The sequence below is a fragment of the Oncorhynchus mykiss genome, chromosome Y (genome assembly GCF_013265735.2).
Source record: "Oncorhynchus mykiss isolate Arlee chromosome Y, USDA_OmykA_1.1, whole genome shotgun sequence".
NCBI lineage: Eukaryota > Metazoa > Chordata > Actinopteri > Salmoniformes > Salmonidae > Oncorhynchus > Oncorhynchus mykiss.
In genome coordinates this window covers 37134830-37158221 of record NC_048593.1, presented here as the reverse complement: position 1 = coordinate 37158221, position 23392 = coordinate 37134830, and the positions used below count along the sequence as shown (strand labels likewise).

At 45.4% G+C, this 23392-nt stretch overlaps 1 protein-coding gene across 9 annotated transcripts in view; it reads right to left on the bottom strand.

The window, feature by feature from the left end:
* The window catches only part of LOC110510194 (bifunctional heparan sulfate N-deacetylase/N-sulfotransferase 1), a 137082-nt gene that overhangs the window by 52787 nt on the left and 60903 nt on the right, over positions 1 to 23392 (bottom strand). For 7 of the 9 annotated variants that reach the window (XM_036968305.1, XM_036968304.1, XM_036968309.1 and 4 more), the window contains 2 exons: positions 6129 to 7079; positions 2607 to 3089 (listed from right to left, as the gene is read on the bottom strand). In XM_036968305.1, coding sequence (XP_036824200.1) covers positions 2607 to 3089; positions 6129 to 6683 — 1038 coding nt within the window. In that variant the 5' untranslated portion in view covers positions 6684 to 7079. The other 2 variants (XM_021591570.2, XM_021591569.2) reach the window with 2 other exon arrangements.

Below are 23392 nucleotides of genomic sequence, written 5' to 3'. Positions count from 1 at the left end.
CTGGCCTTTTAACTGTACCAAAGCCTAGAACAAAGACACAGGGAGAGGCAGCCTTTGGTTATTCCCCCAGCCTCTGGAATAGCCTGCGAGAGAACCTGAGGCCCTGAAACTGTGGACATATTTTAGAGATCTTAAAACATCTTCTTAGCTTTGCTTTTCCTTCAAGTGTTTTTTAGTCATTCAGAGGGTCATTCCTTTATTAAAAAAAAATAAATCTTATGTTTGTTGTAAATATTTCAGATTTTATTTTCATTGTTTATACATTTTGTCCTGTGCAGCACATTGCATTCCATGTCGGAAATGTGCTTTATAAATAAAGCTTGATTTGATTTTCTCTAAGGACTGTAGTTAGCAGTAGTATTCAGCCCCCCCCCCCACCTTCATTACCGTATCCATATTCAAACTGTCCTCATCCCTCAATTCCCTTTCCATATTCACTTTGCATCTGCATCTATTTGTTTTTAAGGTTTAGCCCCCCCCCCCCCCGGCTCAATCAGAGCCTGATTCATATTTAACACTGTTGTGGTCCGCCGACATACAAGACAACTCAACAAGACCGCTTTGATTGTGTTTATGTTTCATTCCCCCCCCCCCCTCTTCACTGAAAGTCACTCCCTCGCACCGGGGGAGGGGAGGAAGAAGAGAAAACAACACAAAGCCGTATCAAATATTTATGCTGCAGGCGAGTCTGTGGACGCCCTTTGAACGGCAACTCATCACACAAAGCAAAGCTGGAGAAGAGTAGTTCAACTGAGCTTCATACCCTACTGCTGTGGGAGGGAGGCTGTACGGACAAACACCGTCCTCTGGGTTTGAGGGAGAAAGAGAAAGATGTGGAGGAACGCTGGAGGGCGGCTCCTGACCTTTAGTTTGTATTAAGTGTTTGTCTGAGCTGAGGAGGCTGTATGGAGGGAATCCAGTAACAGAGTCTTATTCTATTTTCAAACGAGGCATTGGATAGAAATACAAGAAAATATATTCTGTTCCACTCCGCTGCACTAATCCTTCCTCTCCATTCTTCTCTCGCTCTCCCCCCATTCTTCTCTCGCTCTCCCCCCATTCTTCTCTCGCTCTCCCCCCATTCTTCTCTCGCTCTCCCCATTCTTCTCTCGCTCTCCCCCCATTCTTCTCTCGCTCTCCCCCCATTCTTCTCTCGCTCTCCCCCCATTCTTCTCTCGCTCTCCCCCCATTCTTCTCTCGCTCTCCCCCCATTCTTCTCTCGCTCTCCCCCCATTCTTCTCTCGCTCTCCCCCCATTCTTCTCTCGCTCTCCCCCATTCTTCTCTCGCTCTCCCCCATTCTTCTCTCTCTCTCCCTCCATTCTTCTCTCGCTCTCCCCCCATTCTTCTCTCTCTCTCCATTCTTCTCTCGCTCTCCCCCCATTCTTCTCTCGCTCTCCCCCCATTCTTCTCTCGCTCTCCCCCCATTCTTCTCTCGCTCTCCCCCCATTCTTCTCTCGCTCTCCCCCCATTCTTCTCTCGCTCTCCCCCCATTCTTCTCTCGCTCTCCCCCCATTCTTCTCTCGCTCTCCCCCCATTCTTCTCTCGCTCTCCCCCCATTCTTCTCTCGCTCTCCCCCCATTCTTCTCTCGCTCTCCCCCCATTCTTCTCTCGCTCTCCCCCCATTCTTCTCTCGCTCTCCCCCCATTCTTCTCTCGCTCTCCCCCCATTCTTCTCTCGCTCTCCCCCCATTCTTCTCTCGCTCTCCCCCCATTCTTCTCTCGCTCCCCCCCATTCTTCTCTCGCTCTCCCCCCATTCTTCTCTCGCTCTCCCCCCATTCTTCTCTCGCTCTCCCCCCATTCTTCTCTCGCTCTCCCCCCATTCTTCTCTCGCTCCCCCCCATTCTTCTCTCGCTCTCACCCCATTCTTCTCTCGCTCTCACCCCATTCTTCTCTCGCTCCCCCCCATTCTTCTCTCGCTCTCCCCCATTCTTCTCTCGCTCTCCCCCCATTCTTCTCTCTCACCATTCTTCTCTCGCTCTCCCCCCATTCTTCTCTCTCACCATTCTTCTCTCGCTCTCCCCCCATTCTTCTCTCGCTCTCACCCCATTCTTCTCTCGCTCTCACCCCATTCTTCTCTCGCTCCCCCCCATTCTTCTCTCGCTCTCCCCCCATTCTTCTCTCGCTCTCCCCCCATTCTTCTCTCGCTCTCCCCCCATTCTTCTCTCGCTCTCTGGTTGTTGAGGGGATATAGACAGTGAAAATGGCAGGGTGAGACTGCCATGGCAGTCAGGCCAACCCCCCCCCTGTCCTCAAGACAGTCCCCCTGGAGACATACATGTTGGTGAGTGCACCTGTGCCCGTGTCACCGTCACATCTGCACAGCTCTAGCATGGACTCTGTCCTACATAGTAATTTCACCTGGCTGTCTCACCTTCTGTCTCCTTCAATCACGGTCAGCTCTGCCTCTGGCACTGACACCTGCATGACTCAATGTTACTCACCATCACACAGCATGGCTCTCTGGGAAGTATGTATGCACCAGCAATAGAATAGGGCAGATTGCGATGCAACAGATAAGCGATTACACACATACACACACAAGTAAACCAACTTCTCACACACACAAAACCCCCCTTACAAAAACCAATCCACCGCAGATGCTTACCTTGACATCTGAGACCTTCATGCGGGTGCCCTCCTTGCCCACGAAGATGTCATCGATGTCCACCAGCAGGTAACGATCTAGAGACAGAGACAGCCTCTTGCCCGTAAGGAAGGCCACAGCGTCCACAAACACCAGCTTGTGCAACCAGAAGTTGAGGTTGTTGCCGAAGAGCACCCGCTGGATGCCGTCGTGAAGCCCCAGATCCTGGACAACAGAGGCATGGAGGGGGCTGCTACCCACCCCAGACATGCCCAGGTCAGGTACCCGGGTCCTGGCTAAGAGAACAGGCTCGTAGGTAGAGTGGTTGGACTGGAAGACAGTCCAGTCATCTCCGGGTAGGGGGCCTCGCTCCACCTCCCGGGCCTTAGTGATGAGAAGCAGGGGGGACTTGGGGTTGACACTGCAGTCCCTCAGGCCCAGGTTGGAATGGAGGAAGAGGGGGAAGCCCTTCAACTGGGCACTAAGTAGGCTGTTCTCATTGGCCTGGGAGAGAGGACAAGGGAGAGATGGAGTCAGCTGCATTTCTGTTTACAGTTAGTTTCCTGGTGAAAACATTTGCACACTTTATCCTTGAGATGATCACATACCTGGCAATGTTACTTACAATACTCCTACACACAATAGACAGCGATTCAGACATTCATTACAAAAGAGGTAAAGTGGCTCTATAATTCCCATAAGTGTGGCTATGCGTGGGTCGTGTGTATGTGTGTAAATCTCTGTGTGTGTGCAGGTAGCCTAGCGGTTAAGAGCGTTGGGCCAGTAAACGAAAGGTCAGTGTTTCGAATCCCCAAGCCGGCAAGGTGGAAAAATCTACCATTCTGCCCTTGAGCAAGGAAGTTAACCCCCAACAACAGCTACTCCCCGGGTGCCTTAGTTACAACCATAATTTGCAAATAAATTCATAAAAAATCCGACAATGTGATTTTCTGGATTTTCTTCCTTCATTTTGTCTGTCATAGTGGAAGTGCACCTATGATGAAAATTACAGGCCTCTCTCATCTTTTTAAGTGGCAGAACTTGCACAATTGGTGGCTGAATAAATACTTTTCTGCCCCACTGTATCAGTCTGGATATTGACTTAAGGAATTCAACATCACTTGCAATATTGACCTATAGCTATTAGGTATACCTCTCAGTCAGATATATATAGGGACTAGGATGGTATATCAAATACTAGCCCTCGGTGCATCATGGCAATATGGTTACTAGCTCAGGGTTACTATGGGCAGATTGGCCAAACAGCCACAAAACAGCCGGAAAAGGGTGCAGTTCTTAACATAGCCTAACCTTGGGTGAATTATGAGGAGACTGACTCTAGTGCTAGTTTAGGAGGGGAGGATTTACTCCAATTATACAGAAACTACATGGATATGGGATTAAGCTCAATGACTAATGGGAGGACGAGAGGAGCTTAAAGCAACCTCTATCCCCTGCCTGGGTGTAATTAAAAGTGAGGGTGCTGGTGGCTGGCCTCTGGTTATAACAGCCCTGCTCTAGTGCCGGGATCTAACCTGTAGTTATTACAGCCCTGCTCTAGTGCCGGGATCTAACCTGTAGTTATTACAGCCCTGCTCTAGTGCCGGGATCTAACCTGTAGTTATTACAGCCCTGCTCTAGTGCCGGGATCTAACCTGTAGTTATTACAGCCCTGCTCTAGTGCCGGGATCTAACCTGTAGTTATTACAGCCCTGCTCTAGTGCCGGGATCTAACCTGTAGTTATTACAACCCTGCTCTAGTGCCGGGACCTAACCTGTAGTTATTACAGCCCTGCTTGAGTGCCGGGATCTAACCTGTAGTTATTACAACCCTGCTCTAGTGCCGGGATCTAACCTGTAGTTATTACAGCCCTGCTCTAGTGCCGGGATCTAACCTGTAGTTATTACAACCCTGCTCTAGTGCCGGGATCTAACCTGTAGTTATTACAGCCCTGCTCTAGTGCCGGGATCTAACCTGTAGTTATTACAACCCTGCTCTAGTGCCGGGATCTAACCTGTAGTTATTACAGCCCTGCTCTAGTGCCGGGATCTAACCTGTAGTTATTACAGCCCTGCTCTAGTGCTGGGATCTAACCTGTAGTTATTACAGCCCTGCTCTAGTGCTGGGATCTAACCTGTAGTTATTACAGCCCTGCTCTAGTGCCGGGATCTAACCTGTAGTTATTACAGCCCTGCTCTAGTGCCGGGATCTAACCTGTAGTTATTACAGCCCTGCTCTAGTGCCGGGATCTAACCTGTAGTTATTACAACCCTGCTCTAGTGCCGGGATCTAACCTGTAGTTATTACAACCCTGCTCTAGTGCCGGGATCTAACCTGTAGTTATTACAACCCTGCACTAGTGCTGGGATCTAACCTGTAGTTATTACAACCCTGCTCTAGTGCCGGGATCTAACCTGTAGTTGCGGTAGCCCTGCTTGAGTGCTCTGGGACCAGGCAGGCTGTGCGAGGCCACTTGGTCCCAGTGTAGTGGTTTAAACAGGTGGGTGTTCACTTCAGACCCAACCAAAGAGAATTAGACAGGCGGACGTACTGTAGCAGCCAAGCAGCGGAGTCCCACTCCACTCCTGGTGAATTTGCTGAACCATGTTCCAGCGGGGCCATTATCAGCTGAGCTATGAGCCATGACAGGACCACCGTACTAGAGAAACAGCAGGCTAGCAGCCAACCACAGCATGGCAAACAACCACAGACTCTGTATACAAACCCGTGTGTGTGTGTGTGTGTGTGTGTGTTATACTGTACTCGCTGCTCTTGGAGGTAGATGACACCAAGGCGGAACCTGCCCGCCTTTTACGCAGCCGGGAGTCATTTAAAAATTAACGAGCGCATATTTCATTCAGCAACTTTTATCGCAAACCACAGAATTCTCCCTCGGATTCAGGGAGGTACACATTAGAAAAAAAATGTACTATTTCTCTAGTCATTTGACTATGTGCTTACATAAACCAATCTAGGTGTCTATTTTCTCAAACCTGACCTCCAGCAATGCATGCATATCCCAGAGTGGGAAAGGATATTTAGTGCTTAGGTCAGGAGGACTTCTTCTAGTGTATGTGGTGATTGCAGCCTATTGCAGACAGAGGGCCAAGGGCAGAGTCAGGGTGAAGGGGACTGATGAGTCTAATTCACCATGATGGGGTCAGACTGAAGAGGTGCTTAAGCACAAAAAGATTTGGGGCGGCAGGTAGCCTAGTGGTTAGTGCGTTGGGCCAGTAACCGAAAGGTTGCTGGATCGAATCCCCTGCCTGAACAAGGTAGGCCATCAATGTAAATAAGAATTTGTTCTTAACTGACTTGCCTAGTTAAATGAAGGTTACAACAACTGATGGACACAATCAGTACAAGTGCCCCTAGAATTCAAATGAGTCATTTCTATAGCTTCACAGGCATCTTTATTTTACTACTCTTTCTACTGTTTACACAGCTGATTAAAGATAACAATACTGGATCGGTGTCCTGGGCTGAAATCAGTGACTGGCTCTCATCTTAAAAGAAGCCTATAAAACCCACTGCATACTAACCTTAAAGAAGCCTATGATACCCACTCCATACTCCACACAGTACTTGTCCAGCAGGTCTCTGTTCCAAGCGTCCAGGTTGACATACTTCAGGATGTTCTCATAGATGACCAGCGTGAAACGGCCTCTGTCCTTGTCTGTCAGGGTGGGCATGTCCCCCTTTCCCGGGGCCATCTCGGTTCGGTAGAGGAAGCGGCCAGACTCCAGGATGGCCACAATGTCCTGTCCCAGCTGGGAGTATAGGCTCTCCACAAACACCAGCACCACAGGGTCAGTGCGCAACACATCTGAGGGCCTGGCCGTGTGTGGAGGGAGCGCCCGGGAGGAGGTGAAGGGTGTGGCGGCACGGCGGTCGTCCCAGTCAGCAGTGCCCTCCTCCGGCCCTCCCATGCCCCCCGCCGCCGGTTCCAGCTCCCGCTTGACTCCGTAGAGGAAGTAGGCGGAGATCAGGACGCTCACCATGCAGAAGAGGAAGAGGAGCAGGAGGCTGGTCTGGAGAGTGAGGGAGTGAGACTGACGGAAGAGCCGCCGGAGGCGACCGCATGACGCCAGCAACATCACCCCGCACAGACTCAGTCCCAGAGTGCACAGCGAAAACAATCCGAATGTAATGGTAGGTGGTAGAGATTCTTCCTCAAAAATACAATATGCTCCTCCACATCACGTACTCATGTCACCATTGCCAAGGGGTGGTGGGAGCAACCTAGGCAGGGGACACCATCAGTGTGGGTGGGTGGCTCTCTGGCAGACAGGGATATGTGCCTTTAACCCATCCACCAGCCCCCTGCCCTCCCCACCCCCCCGACACCGCTTACGCTCTAAATCCTGGGGCTCTCTATAGGACTTGCAGAAGGACAAAGGTGGTGACGGAAGATGGTTCTCTGGAGTCACACAGGTAGTCCAGCAAGGTGCTGCTCTTCCAGCAGGTCATCCCCAAAGCATTCTCCAGGAGACCTGGAGGACAAAGACAGATATTCAGAGATTAGAACAGGACTGTTCAGTGTTCCACATATACACAGAGATTAGAACAGTACATTGTTCCAGATTTACAGAGAGATTAGAACAGGTGAGGATCTGCAGAGAAGAAATGGGAGAAACTCCCCAAATACAGGTGTGCCAAGCTTGTAGAGTCATACCCAAGAAGACTGGAGGCTGCAATCACTGCCAAAGGTGCTTCAACAAAGTACTCAGTAAAGGGTCTGATTACTTACGTAAATGTGATATTTCCGGGTTTTTGTTTTGTTTCTAAATACCTGTTTTTGGCTTTGTTATTATGTGGTATTGTGTGTAGATTGATTGGGGGGGGTGGCAGATAGTCTGCGCATGCTCTGAGGACGTGGCTAGGGATGCCGTTGTCATATCTTTGGCTATGCCGGATTAAGTGATATGACATGCTATTCTATAAAATAATTTCTCTGTAATTCATATTATCTGATTAAGCTAATCAGGTGAATGTAATTAACTGGAAAGCCAGGGCACCATTAAATAATGTTTATAGAGCTGTTATCTTCCGAATAAACTCTTAACGACTGTGTAATCTTTTACATCAATAGTAGTCAATATTTAATCGTCACTTTATTCAGTCTCATCTGGAAGCTAAAATTACATTACATCTTTTCACAAATAGTTTTGTATTTAAACATTTAAATTGCACAACAATTCCATGTGAATCTGATACCTAGAATGTGTAGACTTTCCAATATACAGTTTATGTCGTCCTATCATTAGTAATAATGTCTCAGACGCCAACTGATCTGGCATCATATTCATTTAGTACCAACACATATTTTCAGCTGGTTGGATTACCGAAATATGGTTCCGTTCCCATACCTTTTTGATGTTCCCAGACTCTCTCTCAATGTTAACAAAGGGATTTTCAATAGCCACATCGGGAGTAGAGAGAGGAAAAAGGGGAAAGGTATTTATGGGGGTCATAACCACCCCAGGCCAACGTCATGACACGTCATGGGCCGGCAGCCTTGTGAGGGTTAACACGCTTAAATGTCTTACGTACATCGGCCACTGAGAACGAGAGCCCACAGTCCTCAGGAGCAGCCCCAGTCGGGGGAACTGTGTTATCCTCAAAATGGACGAAGGTGGTGTTTAGCTTGTCCAGGAGCAAGACGTCTGTGGTCGCAACGTGGCTGTTTTTCCCTTTGTAGTCTGTGCTTGTCTGGAGTCCTTAACACATACATTGTGTGTCTGAGCCGTTGAAATGCGACTCCACTTTGTCTCTGTACTGTTTTGCCTGTTTGATTGCCTTATGGAGGGCATAACTGCACTGTTTGTATTATAGGGGAAAAATATCCCTATACACTTCCTGATGAACTCAGTCACCGTGTCAGGCAATGTTATTCTGGAGGCAACCCGGAACATACAGTGGGGCAAAAAAGTATTTAGTCAGCCACCAATTGTGCAAGTTCTCCCACTTAAAAAGATGAGAGGCCTGTAATTTTCATCATAGGTACACTTCAACTATGACAGACAAAATGAGAGAAAAAAATCCAGAAAATCACATTGTAGGATTTTTAATGAATTAATTTGCAAATTATGGTGGAAAATAAGTATTTGGTCAATAACAAGAGTTTCTCAATACTTTGTTATATTCCCTTTCTTGGCAATGACAGAGTCAAACGTTTTCTGTAAGTCTTCACACACTGTTGCTGGTATTTTGGCCTATTACTCCATGCAGATCTCCTCTAGAGCAGTGATGTTTTGGGGCTGTTGCTGGGCAACACGGACTTTCAACTCCCTCCAAAGATTGTCTATGGGGTTGAGATCTGGAGACTGGCTAGGCCACTCCAGGACTTTGAAATGCTTCTTACAAAGCCACTCCTTCGTTGCCCGGGCAGTGTGTTTGGGATCATTGTCATGCTGAAAGACCCAGCCACGTTTCATCTTCAATGCCCTTGCAGATGGAAGGAGGTTTTCACTCAAAATTCACCCAAAGTAACAAAGCCTACCATCAGTAACACACTACGCCGTCTGGCACTGCAGGATTTGAGTCCCTGGCGGCGTAGTGTGTTACTGATGGTAGGCTTTGTTACATTGGTCCCAGCTCTCTGCAGGTCATTCACTAGGTCCCCCCGTGTGGTTCTGGGATTTTTGCTCACCGTTCTTGTGATCATTTTGACCCCACGGGGTGAGATCTTGCGTGGAGCACCAGATCGAGGGAGATTATCAGTAGTCTTGTATGTCTTCCATTTCCTAATAATTGCTCCCACAGTTGATTTCTTCAAACCAAGCTGCTTACCTATTGCAGATTCAGTCTTCCCAGCCCGGTGCAGGTCTACAATTTTGTTTCTGGTGTCCTTTGACAGCTCTTTGGTCTTGGCCATAGTGGAGTTTGGAGTGTGACTGTTTGAGGTTGTGGACATGTGTCTTTTATACTGATAACAAGTTCAAACAGGTGCCATTAATACAGGTAACGAGTGGAGGACAGAGGAGCCTCTTAAAGAAGAAGTTACAGGTCTGTGAGAGCCAGAAATCTTGCTTGTTTGTAGGTGACCAAATACTTATTTTCCACCATAATTTGCAAATAAATTCATAAAAAATCCGACAATGTGATTTTCTGGATTTTTTTCTCTCATTTTGTCTGTCATAGTTGAAGTGTACCTATGATGAAAATTAAAGGCCTCTCTCATCTTTTTAAGTGGGAGAACTTGCACAATTGGTGGCTGACTAAATACTTTTTTGCCCCACTGAATATATTACAGTAGAATAATAGTGAAGACATGCAATTATCTCATCATAAATGCAGTCTTCTTTTTAGAAAAAGAAGATAAGAAAAATGACTATTCAGTGTTCCAGATATACACAAAGTGCTTTCAGAAAGTTTCAGACCCCTTGACTTTTTCCACATTGTGATTCATTACAGCCTTATTCTAAAATTATTTAAAAAACGTTTATTTAAAAAAAAAAAATTTTTAACTCTGCAATCTACACACAATACCCCATAATGACAAAGCGAAAACAGGTTTAATGAATTTTTTGCAAATATATATATATAAATACACATATGTGTTTATATAAATATACATATGTGTTTATATAAATATACATAATGTGTACCATTAAAGAATACCATTATTACCCAAGACCCTTTGCCATGAGACTCGAAACGGAGCTCAGGTGCATCCTGTTTTCATTGGTCATCCTTGAGATGTTTCTACAACTTGATTGGAGTCCACCTGAGATAACTTAAATTGATTGGACATGATTTGGAAAGGCTGCTGCTGGTTAGAATGCCTGTACCTCGTTTTTTTTTTGTCTTCTACAAAGCACCAATTTTCAGAGGATAAAGCTAAAAAAAAAAAAAAACGAGAGCTTGTTCAACCGTCGGAAAGGGCTGAAGCGACAGGGTGACAAGATCCAGCGTGCCTGGGGCTGGATCCACCACAGAGCCATTAATATACGGGCATATATGTAAAGAGAGTGGAAAAAATTGCAGGGGTATGGGGATAAAAAAACAAAATGCATGAATATCAAAGGAAAGCAACAGCACCAAAGTACATTTATAAAGATGAAAACACAGGCAACGGAGGGGAGAGGGGGGGCCAGGGAGAAAGCGATTTTATCACTTCAAAAGGGTGTTGGGAGCAGAGCGTGTGAAAGACGCCAGAGTCACCCTCCCTTTGGTGAGACACAGCTGTTCAGGTTCTAGTCCGTGAAGGCTTGCACAAATCGCAACAAATGGTGATCGAGCGTTCGTCTGACGATAGTTCAGCGCGCTGTGTTTTAGGTACCACCAGCTGTAGACCTCTGGCTGCTGACGTTTTTCATGTGTTTCTACATGTAAAATCGGTGTGCACTTGGCTTTCAGAATTCATTTGAGGTGCTAAGCATTCTTGGCCAGCAAACACTATTGGTGTGTGAGCCCTTAGCGTGATCCAATTTCCCCCCATCGGGAATTTTTCAGGCGGGCAGGGGGGGGGCTAGCTTTAGGAAGCAAGAAAGAAAAATTCCATTAGGGGTTGCAAGGATGACGTGTAGGCATTTAACCCCACTCCCAGCCCCCTCCCCAGTCCCCACACCCAGAGTCTGAGCTCCAACCACAATATCCGTCACTTGGCTCCCATTGTGGCAGTGAGAGGGAGGTGAAGACCTGTCACCACAGGGGCTCTGCTATTCATCAACAGGGTATTTAGCCCACCCTTTTAAATGTGTAAAGGATTATGAAAAGCCAGTATAATTCAGATGGCAATGCATTTGTCAAGTGAAAGAGGGGAAACACCCAATAAACATGAAGCACTAAAGCTGCTGGGTCATAGACAGTATGATTCTACTGTCTGTAGGAAAGGGCTGGGCTACACAAGATTAGCTAGCTAAAACAGGAGTTTTATTAAATCCGTGTTGATGTTTTTGATGGTGGCCTGGTTTAATGTTGGCAACAAAAACAGGCAAGACAAGGGCGGTAAAGGTGGCCACAGCAAGCTCAACTGGGTGCAACAGGCACAGCTCTCAGAAACATTCAGGAAGCAAGTGGTTAGGAGAGCTAACTGTATCCTCGGCTGTCCTGATCACCCCCTTCTTGACGATTTTGAACTCCTCCCATCAGGTCCATCGTTTTAGACTTCACAAAGAGCAACAGATGGAAGAACGATGTTTTCCCATAGGCTTTCTGAATCTGCACATGAAATGAAATCATGTTTATTGCTGCACTTTTGCACAATAACCGCTCCTTTTTTAAAAATTGATTTTAAGACCGTAACCAATCTCATTATCTGTTGTACGGCTGACACAGTTAATGTTTTTATTGTTGAACCCTGAATAACATTTCCCAATTGGGACAATAAAGATAACTTGAAAACATGTAAAAAGTATAACGTTTGAATATCTGTGTTCTTCTATGACAGTAGAGATAAGTGACGAGTCGGAGCGGCCTCTGGCAAATAGCTGACAAAGGAACAGATTGTATTCACCGCTCCTCCAGATGAACAAAAACCAAACTTTTCTCTGACATCATGTGTCTCATCTGAGGAACTGAATACCAGGCTGAGATGAAGGCACATAGTGTTACAAGACAACAGTGCCAAAGGATTTGAGGATTATTTTTTTGTTCAATGTAGCAGACAAAAAAAAAAAAGGAATGGAGGGAGGGAGGAAAAAAAAGTTCTTCCTGGCTGGTATTTGATTCTTGTGTGTGTGTGTGTGTGTGTGTGTGTGTGTGTGTGTGTGTGTGTGTGTGTGTGTCTGAAGTGAAGAAAGTCGATCCCAACTTTGAGTAAAATGAAAGTTTTAGTAAAAACAGTCTGAGCAACATTAATGGGTTCGAGTAGAGACTGGCTGGCTGTCTGGGTCACCAACACACTGCTCACTTCACCACACTAACAAATTGCTTTTGTGTCACAGGTTTCAAAAGACTCTGCAATGACACACCAAACATGCGGAGGTGGTATAAAATAAAAGTAAGAAGAAATACCAGTCCAGGACTGAAAAAAAACGGGAAATTGAGGACCTTGACATTTAAGAATATGTCAACAACTCCCATGCCAGACAGTCCCACTATTTTGTCGCAGTCAGGGGACTGACAGACGTATGAAAAGGAGCTGTGGGCATCTGGGAACAAACACAAATGGCCATTTTTTTAGGATGAGCGTCATCACACGTCCTGCTCTCAGGGCATCACATACAGGGGCTTCAGAAAGTATTATTCCACATGTTGTTGTTGTTAAAGCTGGGAATTCAAAATTTATCAAACATATTTCTTTACTCATCTACACACAATACCCCATAATGACAAAGTGAAAACATGTTTTTAGAAATGTTAGAAAAAGTATTTTAAAAATCTCATTCAGTATTCACACACATTTGCTAAAACACTCGAACTTGAGCTGTGCATACAGTTTCCTTTGATCATCCTTGAGATTTCACAACAACTTGATTGGAGACCACCTGTGGCCAATTCAAGTGCTTGGATATGATTTAGAATTTAACTTCTCTAGGGTAGGGGGCAGCATTCAGAATTTTGGATGAAAAGCAGGCCCAAATTAAACTGCCTGCTACTCGGGCCCAGAAGATATGATATGCATATAACTGGTAGATTTGGATAGAAAACACTCTAAAGTTTCCAAAACTGTTAAAATAGTGTCCGAGTATAACAGAACTGATTTGGCAGGTGAAAACCTGAGAAAAATCCATTCAGGAAGTGTTTTTTGTTTTTGTTTTGTAGTTTTCTATTCAATGCCATGACCGTATCCATTAACTTAGGACTCAAATTGCAGTTCCTATGCCTTCCACTAGATGTCAACAGTCTTTAGAAATTGTTTCAGACTTGTATTCTGATAAATGAGGGAGTAAGACCAGTCTGAATAAGTGGACCCTGCCGTGTCACAGAGCTTTTCATGCGCAATCCCGAGAGTGCCTTTCTTGTTTACCTTTTATATTGACAACGTTATTGTCCGATTGAAATATTATAGATAATTTAGGCTAAAAACAATCTGAGGATTGGCTATAAACATCATTTGACATGTTTCTATGAACTTCACAGATACAATTTAGATTTTTTTATCTGCCTGTTTTGACTGTTTGAGCCTGTGGATTACTGAAGAAAATGTGCGAATAAAACTGAGGTTTTTGGATATAAAGAGACTTTATCGAACAAAAGGAACATTTATTGAGTAAATTAATATCTTCTGAGTGCAGCCATATGAAGATCATCAAAGGTAAGGGATTAATTGTATCTCTATTTCTGACTTGTATAACTCTACTTGGCTCGTTACTGTTTGTAATGATTTGTCTGCTGGGTGATGTTCTCAAATAATTGTAAGGTATGCTTTCGCCGTAAAGCATTTTTTAAATCTGACACAGTGGTTGGATTCACAAGAAGTTCATCTTTAAACCTATGTAAAATATGTTTTGTTTTCCTTATTTTTATAATGAGTATTTCTGTATTTGAATTTGGCTCTCTGCAACCTCACTGGATGTTGGTCAGGTGGGACGCTAGCGTCCCACATACCCTAGAGAGGTTAACACACCTGTCTATATAAAACAGTGCATGTCAGAGCAGAAACTATACCAAGGAATTGTCCGTAGACCTCTGAGATAGAATTGTGATGAGGAATATATCTGGGGAAGGGTATAAAACAATTTCTAGATTGTTGAAATTTTCTAAGAGTAGAGTAGTCTCCATCATAGGGAAATGTAAAAAAAAAAAAGTAAAAAAAACATTTAAACTAACCAGACTGTGCCTAGAGCTGGCCGTCCGACCAAACGTGCAAGAAGGACCTCAGGGAGGTGACCAGGAACCCAGCGACCAATCTGACAGAACTACAGTTCTTTGGCTGAGATGGGAGCACCTGCCAGTCTCTACAGAACTTCACCAATCTGGCCTTTATGGGAGAGTGGCCAGACTTAAGCCACTCCTGAGAAAAAGGCACGTGACAGCACACCAGGAGTTAGCTGAAAGGCCACGTGACAGCACACCAGGAGTTAACTGAAAGGCCACGTGACAGCACACCAAGAGTTAGCTGAAAGGCCACGTGACAGCACACCAGGAGTTAGCTGAAAGGCCACGTGACAGCACACCAGGAGTTAGCTGAAAGGCCACGTGACAGCACACCAGGAGTTAACTGAAAGGCCACGTGACAGCACACCAGGAGTTAGCTGAAAGGCCACGTGACAGCACACCAGGAGTTAGCTGAAAGGCCACGTGACAGCACACCAGGAGTTAGCTGAAAGGCCACGTGACAGCACACCAGGAGTTAGCTGAAAGGCCATGTGACAGCACACCAGGAGTTAGCTGAAAGGCCACGTGACAGCACACCAGGAGTTAACTGAAAGGCACATGACAGCACACCAGACACAGCTCATCACCAGTGTAACGCCATCCCTACCGTGAAGCATGATGATGGCAGCATCATGCTATGGGGATGCTTTTCAGCAGCAGGGACTTTGAGACTGGTAAGGAAAGAGGGAACAATGAATGGAATCAAATACAGGCAAATCCTTGAGAACCTGCTTCATAGTGCAAACGACCTTAGACTGGGGTGAAGACTTATGTTCCAACAGGACAATGACCCCAAACATAGTCAAAGCAATGCTGGTATGGCTTCAGAACAAGAATGTGAAAGTCCTCGAGGGGCCCAGCCAAAGCCCAGAAAAACTTGAAGATTGCTGTTTTTTATAAATTAGCAAACATTTCTAAAAACATCTCTTACTTTGTTTTTCCGCACTCTAACCCATAATGACAATCAATTGAATCAATTTTGAATTCAGGCTATAACAACAAAATGTGGTATAAGTCAAGGGATATGAATACTTTCTGAAGGCACTGTACTTTATACATCAAGTGTTCCTACCTCGAGAGACAGCAATATGCTCCTAGCCCACTGACCCAGCAACATACAGTACAGGGAAAAGTCCTTTTTAAAAAAATGAGCTACAAGCTGAACCATTAAGCATCACCTAGTCGATGCATGTTCAACAAACAAGGAATATAATCTTTAAATGTGGCTATCAAAATGTGAACAAGAAATCATATTCTATTATAGCCCTATTTTAATGACATTATGTAATCGTAGCCTCAGGTATGCGGGGAAACCTAGTGACTACCCTTAATAAAGCAGTTAAAATTGTAACACCGCTGCACCTAATCAAAAATGTTGTCAGACTGTAATACATGATGGACAAAGCTCTTAATGTGCTGGAATTACTGGTCATCCAATTCAATCAGTGGGATTTTATTGGAGAATAGAGACAAGAAAAGAGGCTAGAATGTAAAGTAAGCTTCAAAGCTTCTCTAGTTCCTCTTCATCTGTCACTACTTCTTCAATATTTTTCTATCTTTGCCTTTTCAAAGCACATTTGGACAGAGGAGAACGGCTACTGAAAAAAAAGGAGTGCCTCAACAACTGGGAATATTAGTGAGCCACTGATTGGAGCATAGGCCCATAAACACCAGAACCCTTCCTGTAATGAGCACCGTGGGTAACTGCGCCAGGGGCTTGGGCTTACAAGACGATCCCTGGCTGCCGGCCCTGGGTGGCTAGCCTTGCAGGACTGCTTTCTCTCAGTCTCAGGCAGCCCCAACTTTAGATTCACCGAGTGTACCCAGGCCTAACCCCATGGGCTCGGTGCCATTTCACATTCACAATGACATACATTGTTTGGAGCAGATGATGACTGCCTGAGAATCCAGTCCTTGCTCAGGCATGAGGGGTTAGCAGACTGAGACTAATGCAGGTTTTCATGGCCTTCCCTTCCCGCCTCCACTCTTCTCCACTGTACACCTAAAAAGAAGTCAGGGTGGAGCTAGTCAATTGAAACAGAGGAATGGGTTGGCTCATGGGGTTTGGTATGGAGGCAGAGGACTGGGTTGGCTCACGGGGTTTGGTGGAAGTAAGATGGAGGAGCAGCATTTTATGTTAAAGCTCAGAGGAATACAGACACAATATGAAATACCTCTTCAAACACCAGATGTGGAGGACACCGATGTTTCCTGCTCCAGCTGTTCATGTGATGCCTTATTGCAGTAGGCCCTACATGCAATCAAGCTGTCTTTAAAGTGCCACGTTTCTTCAATACAATTTAGAGAAAGGAAAAAGTGAAAAGTTGGTATAGAGTGAGAAATATGCTCATTATGGCATGCTAGACACGGACTATGTTCAATTAGTCAGCCTCTGTATCTAAGGTACTGAGATAGTTAATCAACTGGTGGGAGTCAGACTAACTACTATCATCACGGAGGTTGGTCTCATTTCACTTGAAGTTGTAAATGTTCCTGAATCCCCATAGCGTTTGACTGTCTGGGCTATAGATTATGGTTTAGGCTTACAGATTGACTTGTTTAATTAGCATTGGATAGGAACCACAAGGGTTGCTAAGGCCATCCAGGTGATAATAGCCATTACAGAGGGAACCATGCTTACTGGATAACATAGGCTAGATTATTTTATTTGTAATAAATTCGTAAACCTGTTTCTGCTTTGTCATTATGGTGTAGTGCGTGTAGATTGATGGGGGGAAAAAACAATTGAATCCATTTTAGAATAAGGCTGTAAAGTAACAAAATGTGGAAAAAGTCTAGGGGTCTGAATACTTTCCCAAATGCCCTGTATCTATCGCAGAGGGAGGGACAAGACTAAGAGAATCCCCCACATGGATGACCTAAATTGAGATACTCGGTACACCTTAGAAGTCTCACATAGGCGAGAAATCAGTTTCTGACAACACATACATGAAGAACATAAATATTGCTTTCGGTGGAACAGTATCAGTACTGCACATATGAAAGACAACACTAACCCAAAAGCTGTAGCCTCTCTGTTATTAAGTAAATAAGGTAAGGACCAAAAACATGAATGAAAAAAATAAATGGGTCTAAAAACAAAGGTTGGTTGGTTCAACGGCCTCAGTCACCCTTTCCAAAGGAAAAGCATAACCACAACCTTCTTCAGAAAGCAGAAGTCAAACTGCGTCCAATCAGACACCAAAGTTCCCCTTCATCAGAATTTGAATTACTGCTGGAGAGCTGGAAACTGCCATCCGTGAAAACAGACACGACAAAACTTCAGACGGAGATGGTTCAGAGAAATGCAATCAGGAGCGGATGTAACATGAGAATGAGAAGTAAAAAAAACTAAGTTTAAGAGCGCCACTGCTTTGTGACAGCTCTGAATCCGCTTGACTGAGGAGTTTGAGATCCTTAGTGCTGATGTTCTATCTATCACACAGGAGCATTCGTCTGTGAAATGTAATACGCCGTGAACGTAGAGCACCACAAACACTAGAGTGCGTCAACTTAACCACGCTAAGACTGAAAAATAAGATTAAAATCCTTCTAACACCGTGGTCCTCTCTTCTCTCTTATTAGTAGGCAATAAAGGTCAGTCAGAACCCAAATGCTGTTCAGTTCACTGCCTTCATTCAGTCATTAGTTTATTGCAGTCACAATTCTTGCTTGCTAAAACTAATATATTTTTTTATACACAGATTAAGGCTGTACTAAGGGGTACCAGGAAATGGTACACGGAGAAGCAATTTTCAAAACCAACAAGCAAGACCACTGAAAATACAACCAATATTCATTCAAATGCTGTGAGAGAGAATCATAGAGGCATTCAGGCCATCCACAACATTTATTTATTTTTATTTAATTTTTGTAATTTAGCAGACACTCTTATTCAGAGAATTCATTTTCGTAAATGTTTTCCCATACTGGTCCCGCAGGGGAAGGAAACTCACAACCCTGGCGTTGCAAGCGTCATGCTCTACCAACTGAACCACACGGGATTAATTGCACAGCATACCAATGAATGGGGCACTGGGATGGTTCACCTCTGTCTCAGAGGCAGAGATAATACAAAACATTAGCAATCTGAAGGGCATAATCCAGCACAATCTGGGGAGGGTCAGGGAAGTGTAATCCTAAATCTCTAATCCTGTTTATCTAGACTGGACCAAATGCGCAAACAAGTGGCAGATGAATGTACAGACATACAGACCACAACTTAGTGTCCAACATGGACTACTGCATTGATGGATCCGGAACCCATTTTCAGTAAACCAAATTAAATCTGTCCAAGACATCAATGTGAACCAGTGAATAACATTTATGTCAATATAGCCTCAGCCTACAATGAGAACACAAGTGCCTATCCTATAAAACCATACAATCCCATTTCTTGTCGATGGAGCCACTCTGAAGGAAAGCGTCAGCCACAGTACCTTGTGAAGCGTGTCCATCCTGTGAAGAGAACTATCCTCCAGGGCCCTCTAGCAGCCTGTGTGTGTGTGTGTGTGTGTGTGTGTGTCCCTGCCAGGATAGCCTCTGTGCTCCTCCAATCTCCACTCTTCTAGCTAGGGTTGCTCCTACCTCCACAGGCGCTCTGCTCTACTCTCAGAGCTTCAACTCCACTTCCCCACCATGCTCAGCTCCGTCTGAGCTCACACACACAGCTTCTTCCGTCTGGTGATGAATGCACAGTCCACCAGCCAGCCCTCTGCGCCAACCCAGCACAAACTGTACCACCACCATCACACCTGCTGTGTCGCTCCAATCCCTAGAGAGTACTTACTTGGCGAGAGCGGGTGTACCCCCCCACCCACGCACTGCATGACCAGAGTTTGGGGTGAGCTGCGAGCCCACCACGCTGCTTATCTAATGTGCGTTTTTGTCCGCGTGCTAATCTCCTGTTTCACTGGGACGGCGCTAACCCCATGAGCTGTACCCCTGACATAATCCCCCCATGGACTGACTCCGGCATGAGGGTAAGGGGATTACTTCCCGTTTGGAGGTGTTTGTCTCCTGACATTAAAGGAAGGGAGGGCGGGGGACAGGGGGAAAGTCTGTGTTTTCAGAGATAAAGACTGAGGGAAGCTGTGGGTCTAAATCCAATATGATACACCACTGCACGCTGCAATGTAGTTTACTTCCAAAGCTCTTCTGAAGCAACACAGATATGAAACATGAAAAGGCCAGTAAACTGAAACAGTCTCTCCAGAAATCCAGTTACGTCCAGCAACCACTTAGCGGTCATAAAATGTATAATTTAATTGGGTTTCACTCAATCCATCTGTGATTACTGTACATTAAAATATTGTGCCCACAGATGGCCTAAAAGGCAGATAGGTAGAGAGACCGTAGGGCCGCCCGATACAGGCAAAACATTTCATTTCGATATACTGGTAACTGTCAAAATAATGGAAACACTTGAGTAAAATTAGCAATACAAAGTACATTGAAAGCAGGTGCTTCCACACAGATATGGATTCGGAGTTAAAAGGTTAAGCAATTAACATCCCATCGTGTATAAAATTCTTGGCAGGCCATTATTTTGGCTACAATGGTTATGCCCCCATAGAATGACAATGGCCCCATTCACAGGGCACGAGTGGTCAAAATGGTTTGATGAGCATGAAAACGATGTAAACTATCTGCCATGGCCGTCTCAGTCACCAGATTTCAACCTAATTGAACACATGGGAGATTCTGGAGCGGCGCCTGAGGCAAAGTTTTCTACCACCATCGACAAAACACCAAATTATGAAATTTCTTGTGGAAGAATGGTGTCATATCCCTCCAATAGAGTTAGACACTTGTAGAATCTATACCAAGGCACATTGAAGTGGATCTAGGTCATGGTGGCCCAACGCCCTATTAAGGCACTTTGGGTGGCAGGTAGCCTAGTGGTTAGAGTGTTGGGTCAGTAACCGAAAGGTTGCTAGATCGAATCCCCGAGCTGACAAGGTAAAAATCTGTCAAAAGTTTTAGAACACCTACTCATTCAAGGGTTTTTCTTTATTTTGACTATTTTCTACATTTTAGAATAGAAGTGAAGACATCAAATCTATGAAATAACACATATGGAAAAATGTAGTAACCAACAAAGTGTTAAACAAATCAAAATCTATTTTAGATTTGAGATTCCTCAAATAACCACCCTTTGACTTGATGACAACTTTGCACACTTTTGGTATTTGCTCAATCAGGTTCACCTGGCATACTTTTCCAACAGTCTTGAAGGAGATCCCGCATATGCTGAGCACTTGTTGGCTGCTTTTCAAATCAAATCAAATTTTATTTGTCACATACACATGGTTAGCAGATGTTAATGCGAGTGTAGCGAAATGCTTGTGCTTCTAGTTCCGACAATGCAGTAATAACCAACAAGTAATATAGCTAACAATTCCAAAACTACTCCCTTATAGGCACAGTGTAAGGGGATAAAGAATATGTACATAAAGATATATGAATGAGTGATGGTACAGAGCGGCATAGGCAAGATACAGTAGATGGTATTGAGTGCAGTATATACATATGAGATGAGTATGTAAACAAAGTGGCATAGTTAGTGGCTAGTGATACATGTATTACATAAAGATGCAGTAGATGATATAGAGTACAGTATATACATATACATATGAGATGAATAATGTAGGGTATGTAAACATTATATTAGGTAGCATTGTTTAAAGTGGCTAGTGATATATTTTACATCAATTCCCATCAATTCCCATTATTAAAGTGGCTGGAGTTGAGTCAGTGTGTTGGCAGCAGCCACTCAATGTTAGTGGTGGCTGTTTAACAGTCTGATGGCCTTGAGATAGAAGCTGTTTTTCAGTCTCTCGGTCCCAGCTTTGATGCACCTGTACTGACCTCGCCTTCTGGATGATAGCGGGGTGAACAGGCAGTGGCTCGGGTGGTTGATGTCCTTGATGATCTTTATGGCCTTCCTGTGACATCGGGTGGTGTAGGTGTCCTGGAGGGCAGGTAGTTTGCCCCCGGTGATGCGTTGTGCAGACCTCACTACCCTCTGGAGAGCCTTACGGTTGTGGGCGGAGCAGTTGCCGTACCAGGCGGTGATACAGCCCGACAGGATGCTCTCGATTGTGCATCTGTAGAAGTTTGTGAGTGCTTTTGGTGACAAGCCGAATTTCTTCAGCCTCCTGAGGTTGAAGAGGCGCTGCTGCGCCTTCTTCACGATGCTGTCTGTGTGGGTGGACAAATTCAGTTTGTCTGTGATGTGTACACCGAGGAACTTAAAACTTACTACCCTCTCCACTACTGTTCCATCGATGTGGATAGGGGGGTGTTCCCTCTGCTGTTTCCTGAAGTCCACAATCATCTCCTTAGTTTTGTTGACGTTGAGTTTGAGTTTATTTTCCTGACACCACACTCCGAGGGCCCTCACCTCCTCCCTGTAGGCCGTCTCGTCGTTGTTGGTAATCAAGCCTACCACTGTTGTGTCGTCCGCAAACTTGATGATCTAGTTGGAGGCGTGCGTGGCCACGCAGTCGTGGGTGAACAGGGAGTACAGGAGAGGGCTCAGAACGCACCCTTGTGGGGCCCCAGTGTTGAGGATCAGCGGGGTGGAAATGTTGTTGCCTACCCTCACCACCTAAGGGCAGCCCGTCAGGAACTCCAGTACCCAGTTGCACAGGGCGGGGTCGAGACCCAGGGTCTCGAGCTTGATGACGAGCTTGGAGGGCACTATGGTGTTAAATGCCGAGCTGTAGTCGATGAACAGCATTCTCACATAGGTATTCCTCTTGTCCAGATGGGTTAGGGCAGTGTGCAGTGTGGTTGAGATTGCATCGTCTGTGACCTATTTGGGTGGTAAGCAAATTGGAGTGGGTCTAGGGTGTCAGGTAGGGTGGAGGTGATATGGTCCTTGACTAGTCTCTCAAAGCACTTCATGATGACGGAAGTGAGTGCTACGGAGCGGTAGTCGTTTAGCTCAGTTACCTTAGCTTTCTTGGGAACAGGAACAATGGTGGCCCTCTTGAAGCATGTGGGAACAACAGACTGGGATAGGGATTGATTGAATATGTCCGTAAACACACCAGCCAGCTGGTCTGCATGCTCTGAGGGCGCGGCTGGGGATGCCGTCTGGGCCTGCAGCCTTGCGAGGGTTGACACGTTTAAATGTTTTCCTCACGTCGGCTGCAGTGAAGGAGAGTCTGCATGTTTTAGTTGCGGGCCGTGTCAGTGGCACTGTATTGTCCTCAAAGCGGGCAAAAAAGTTATTTAGTCTGCCTGGGAGCAAGACATCCTGGTCCGTGACGGGGCTGGTTTTCTTTTTGTAATCTGTGATTGACTGTAGACCCTGCCACATACCTCTTGTGTCTGAGCCGTTGAATTGAGATTCTACTTTGTCTCTATACTGACGCTTAGCTTGTTTGATTGCCTTGCGGAGGGAATAGTTACATTGTTTGTATTCGGGTCATGTTTCCGGTCACCTTGCCCTGATTAAAAGCAGTGGTTTGGGCTTTCAGTTTCACGCGAATGCTGCCATCAATCCACGGTTTCTGGTTTGGGAATGTTTTAATCGTTGCTATGGGAACGACATCTTCAACGCACGTTCTAATGAACTCGCTCACCGAATCAGCGTATTCGTCAATGTTGTTGTCTGACGCAATACGAAACATATCCCAGTCCACGTGATGGAAGCAGTCTTGGAGTGTGGAATCAGATTGGTCGGACCAGCGTTGAACAGACCTCAGCGCGGGAGCTTCTTGTTTTAGTTTCTGTCTGTAGGCAGGGATCAACAAAATGGAGTCGTGGTCAGCTTTTCCGAAAGGAGGGCGGGGCAGGGCCTTATATGCGTCGCGGAAGTTAGAATAGCAGTGATCCAAGGTTTTTCCAGCCCTGGTTGCGCAATCGATATGCTGATACAATTTAGGGAGTCTTGTTTTCAGATTAGCCTTGTTAAAATCCCCAGCTACAATGAATGCAGCCTCCGGATAAATGGATTCCAGTTTGCAAAGAGTCAAATAAAGTTTGTTCAGAGCCATCGATGTGTCTGCTTGGGGGGGAATATATATGG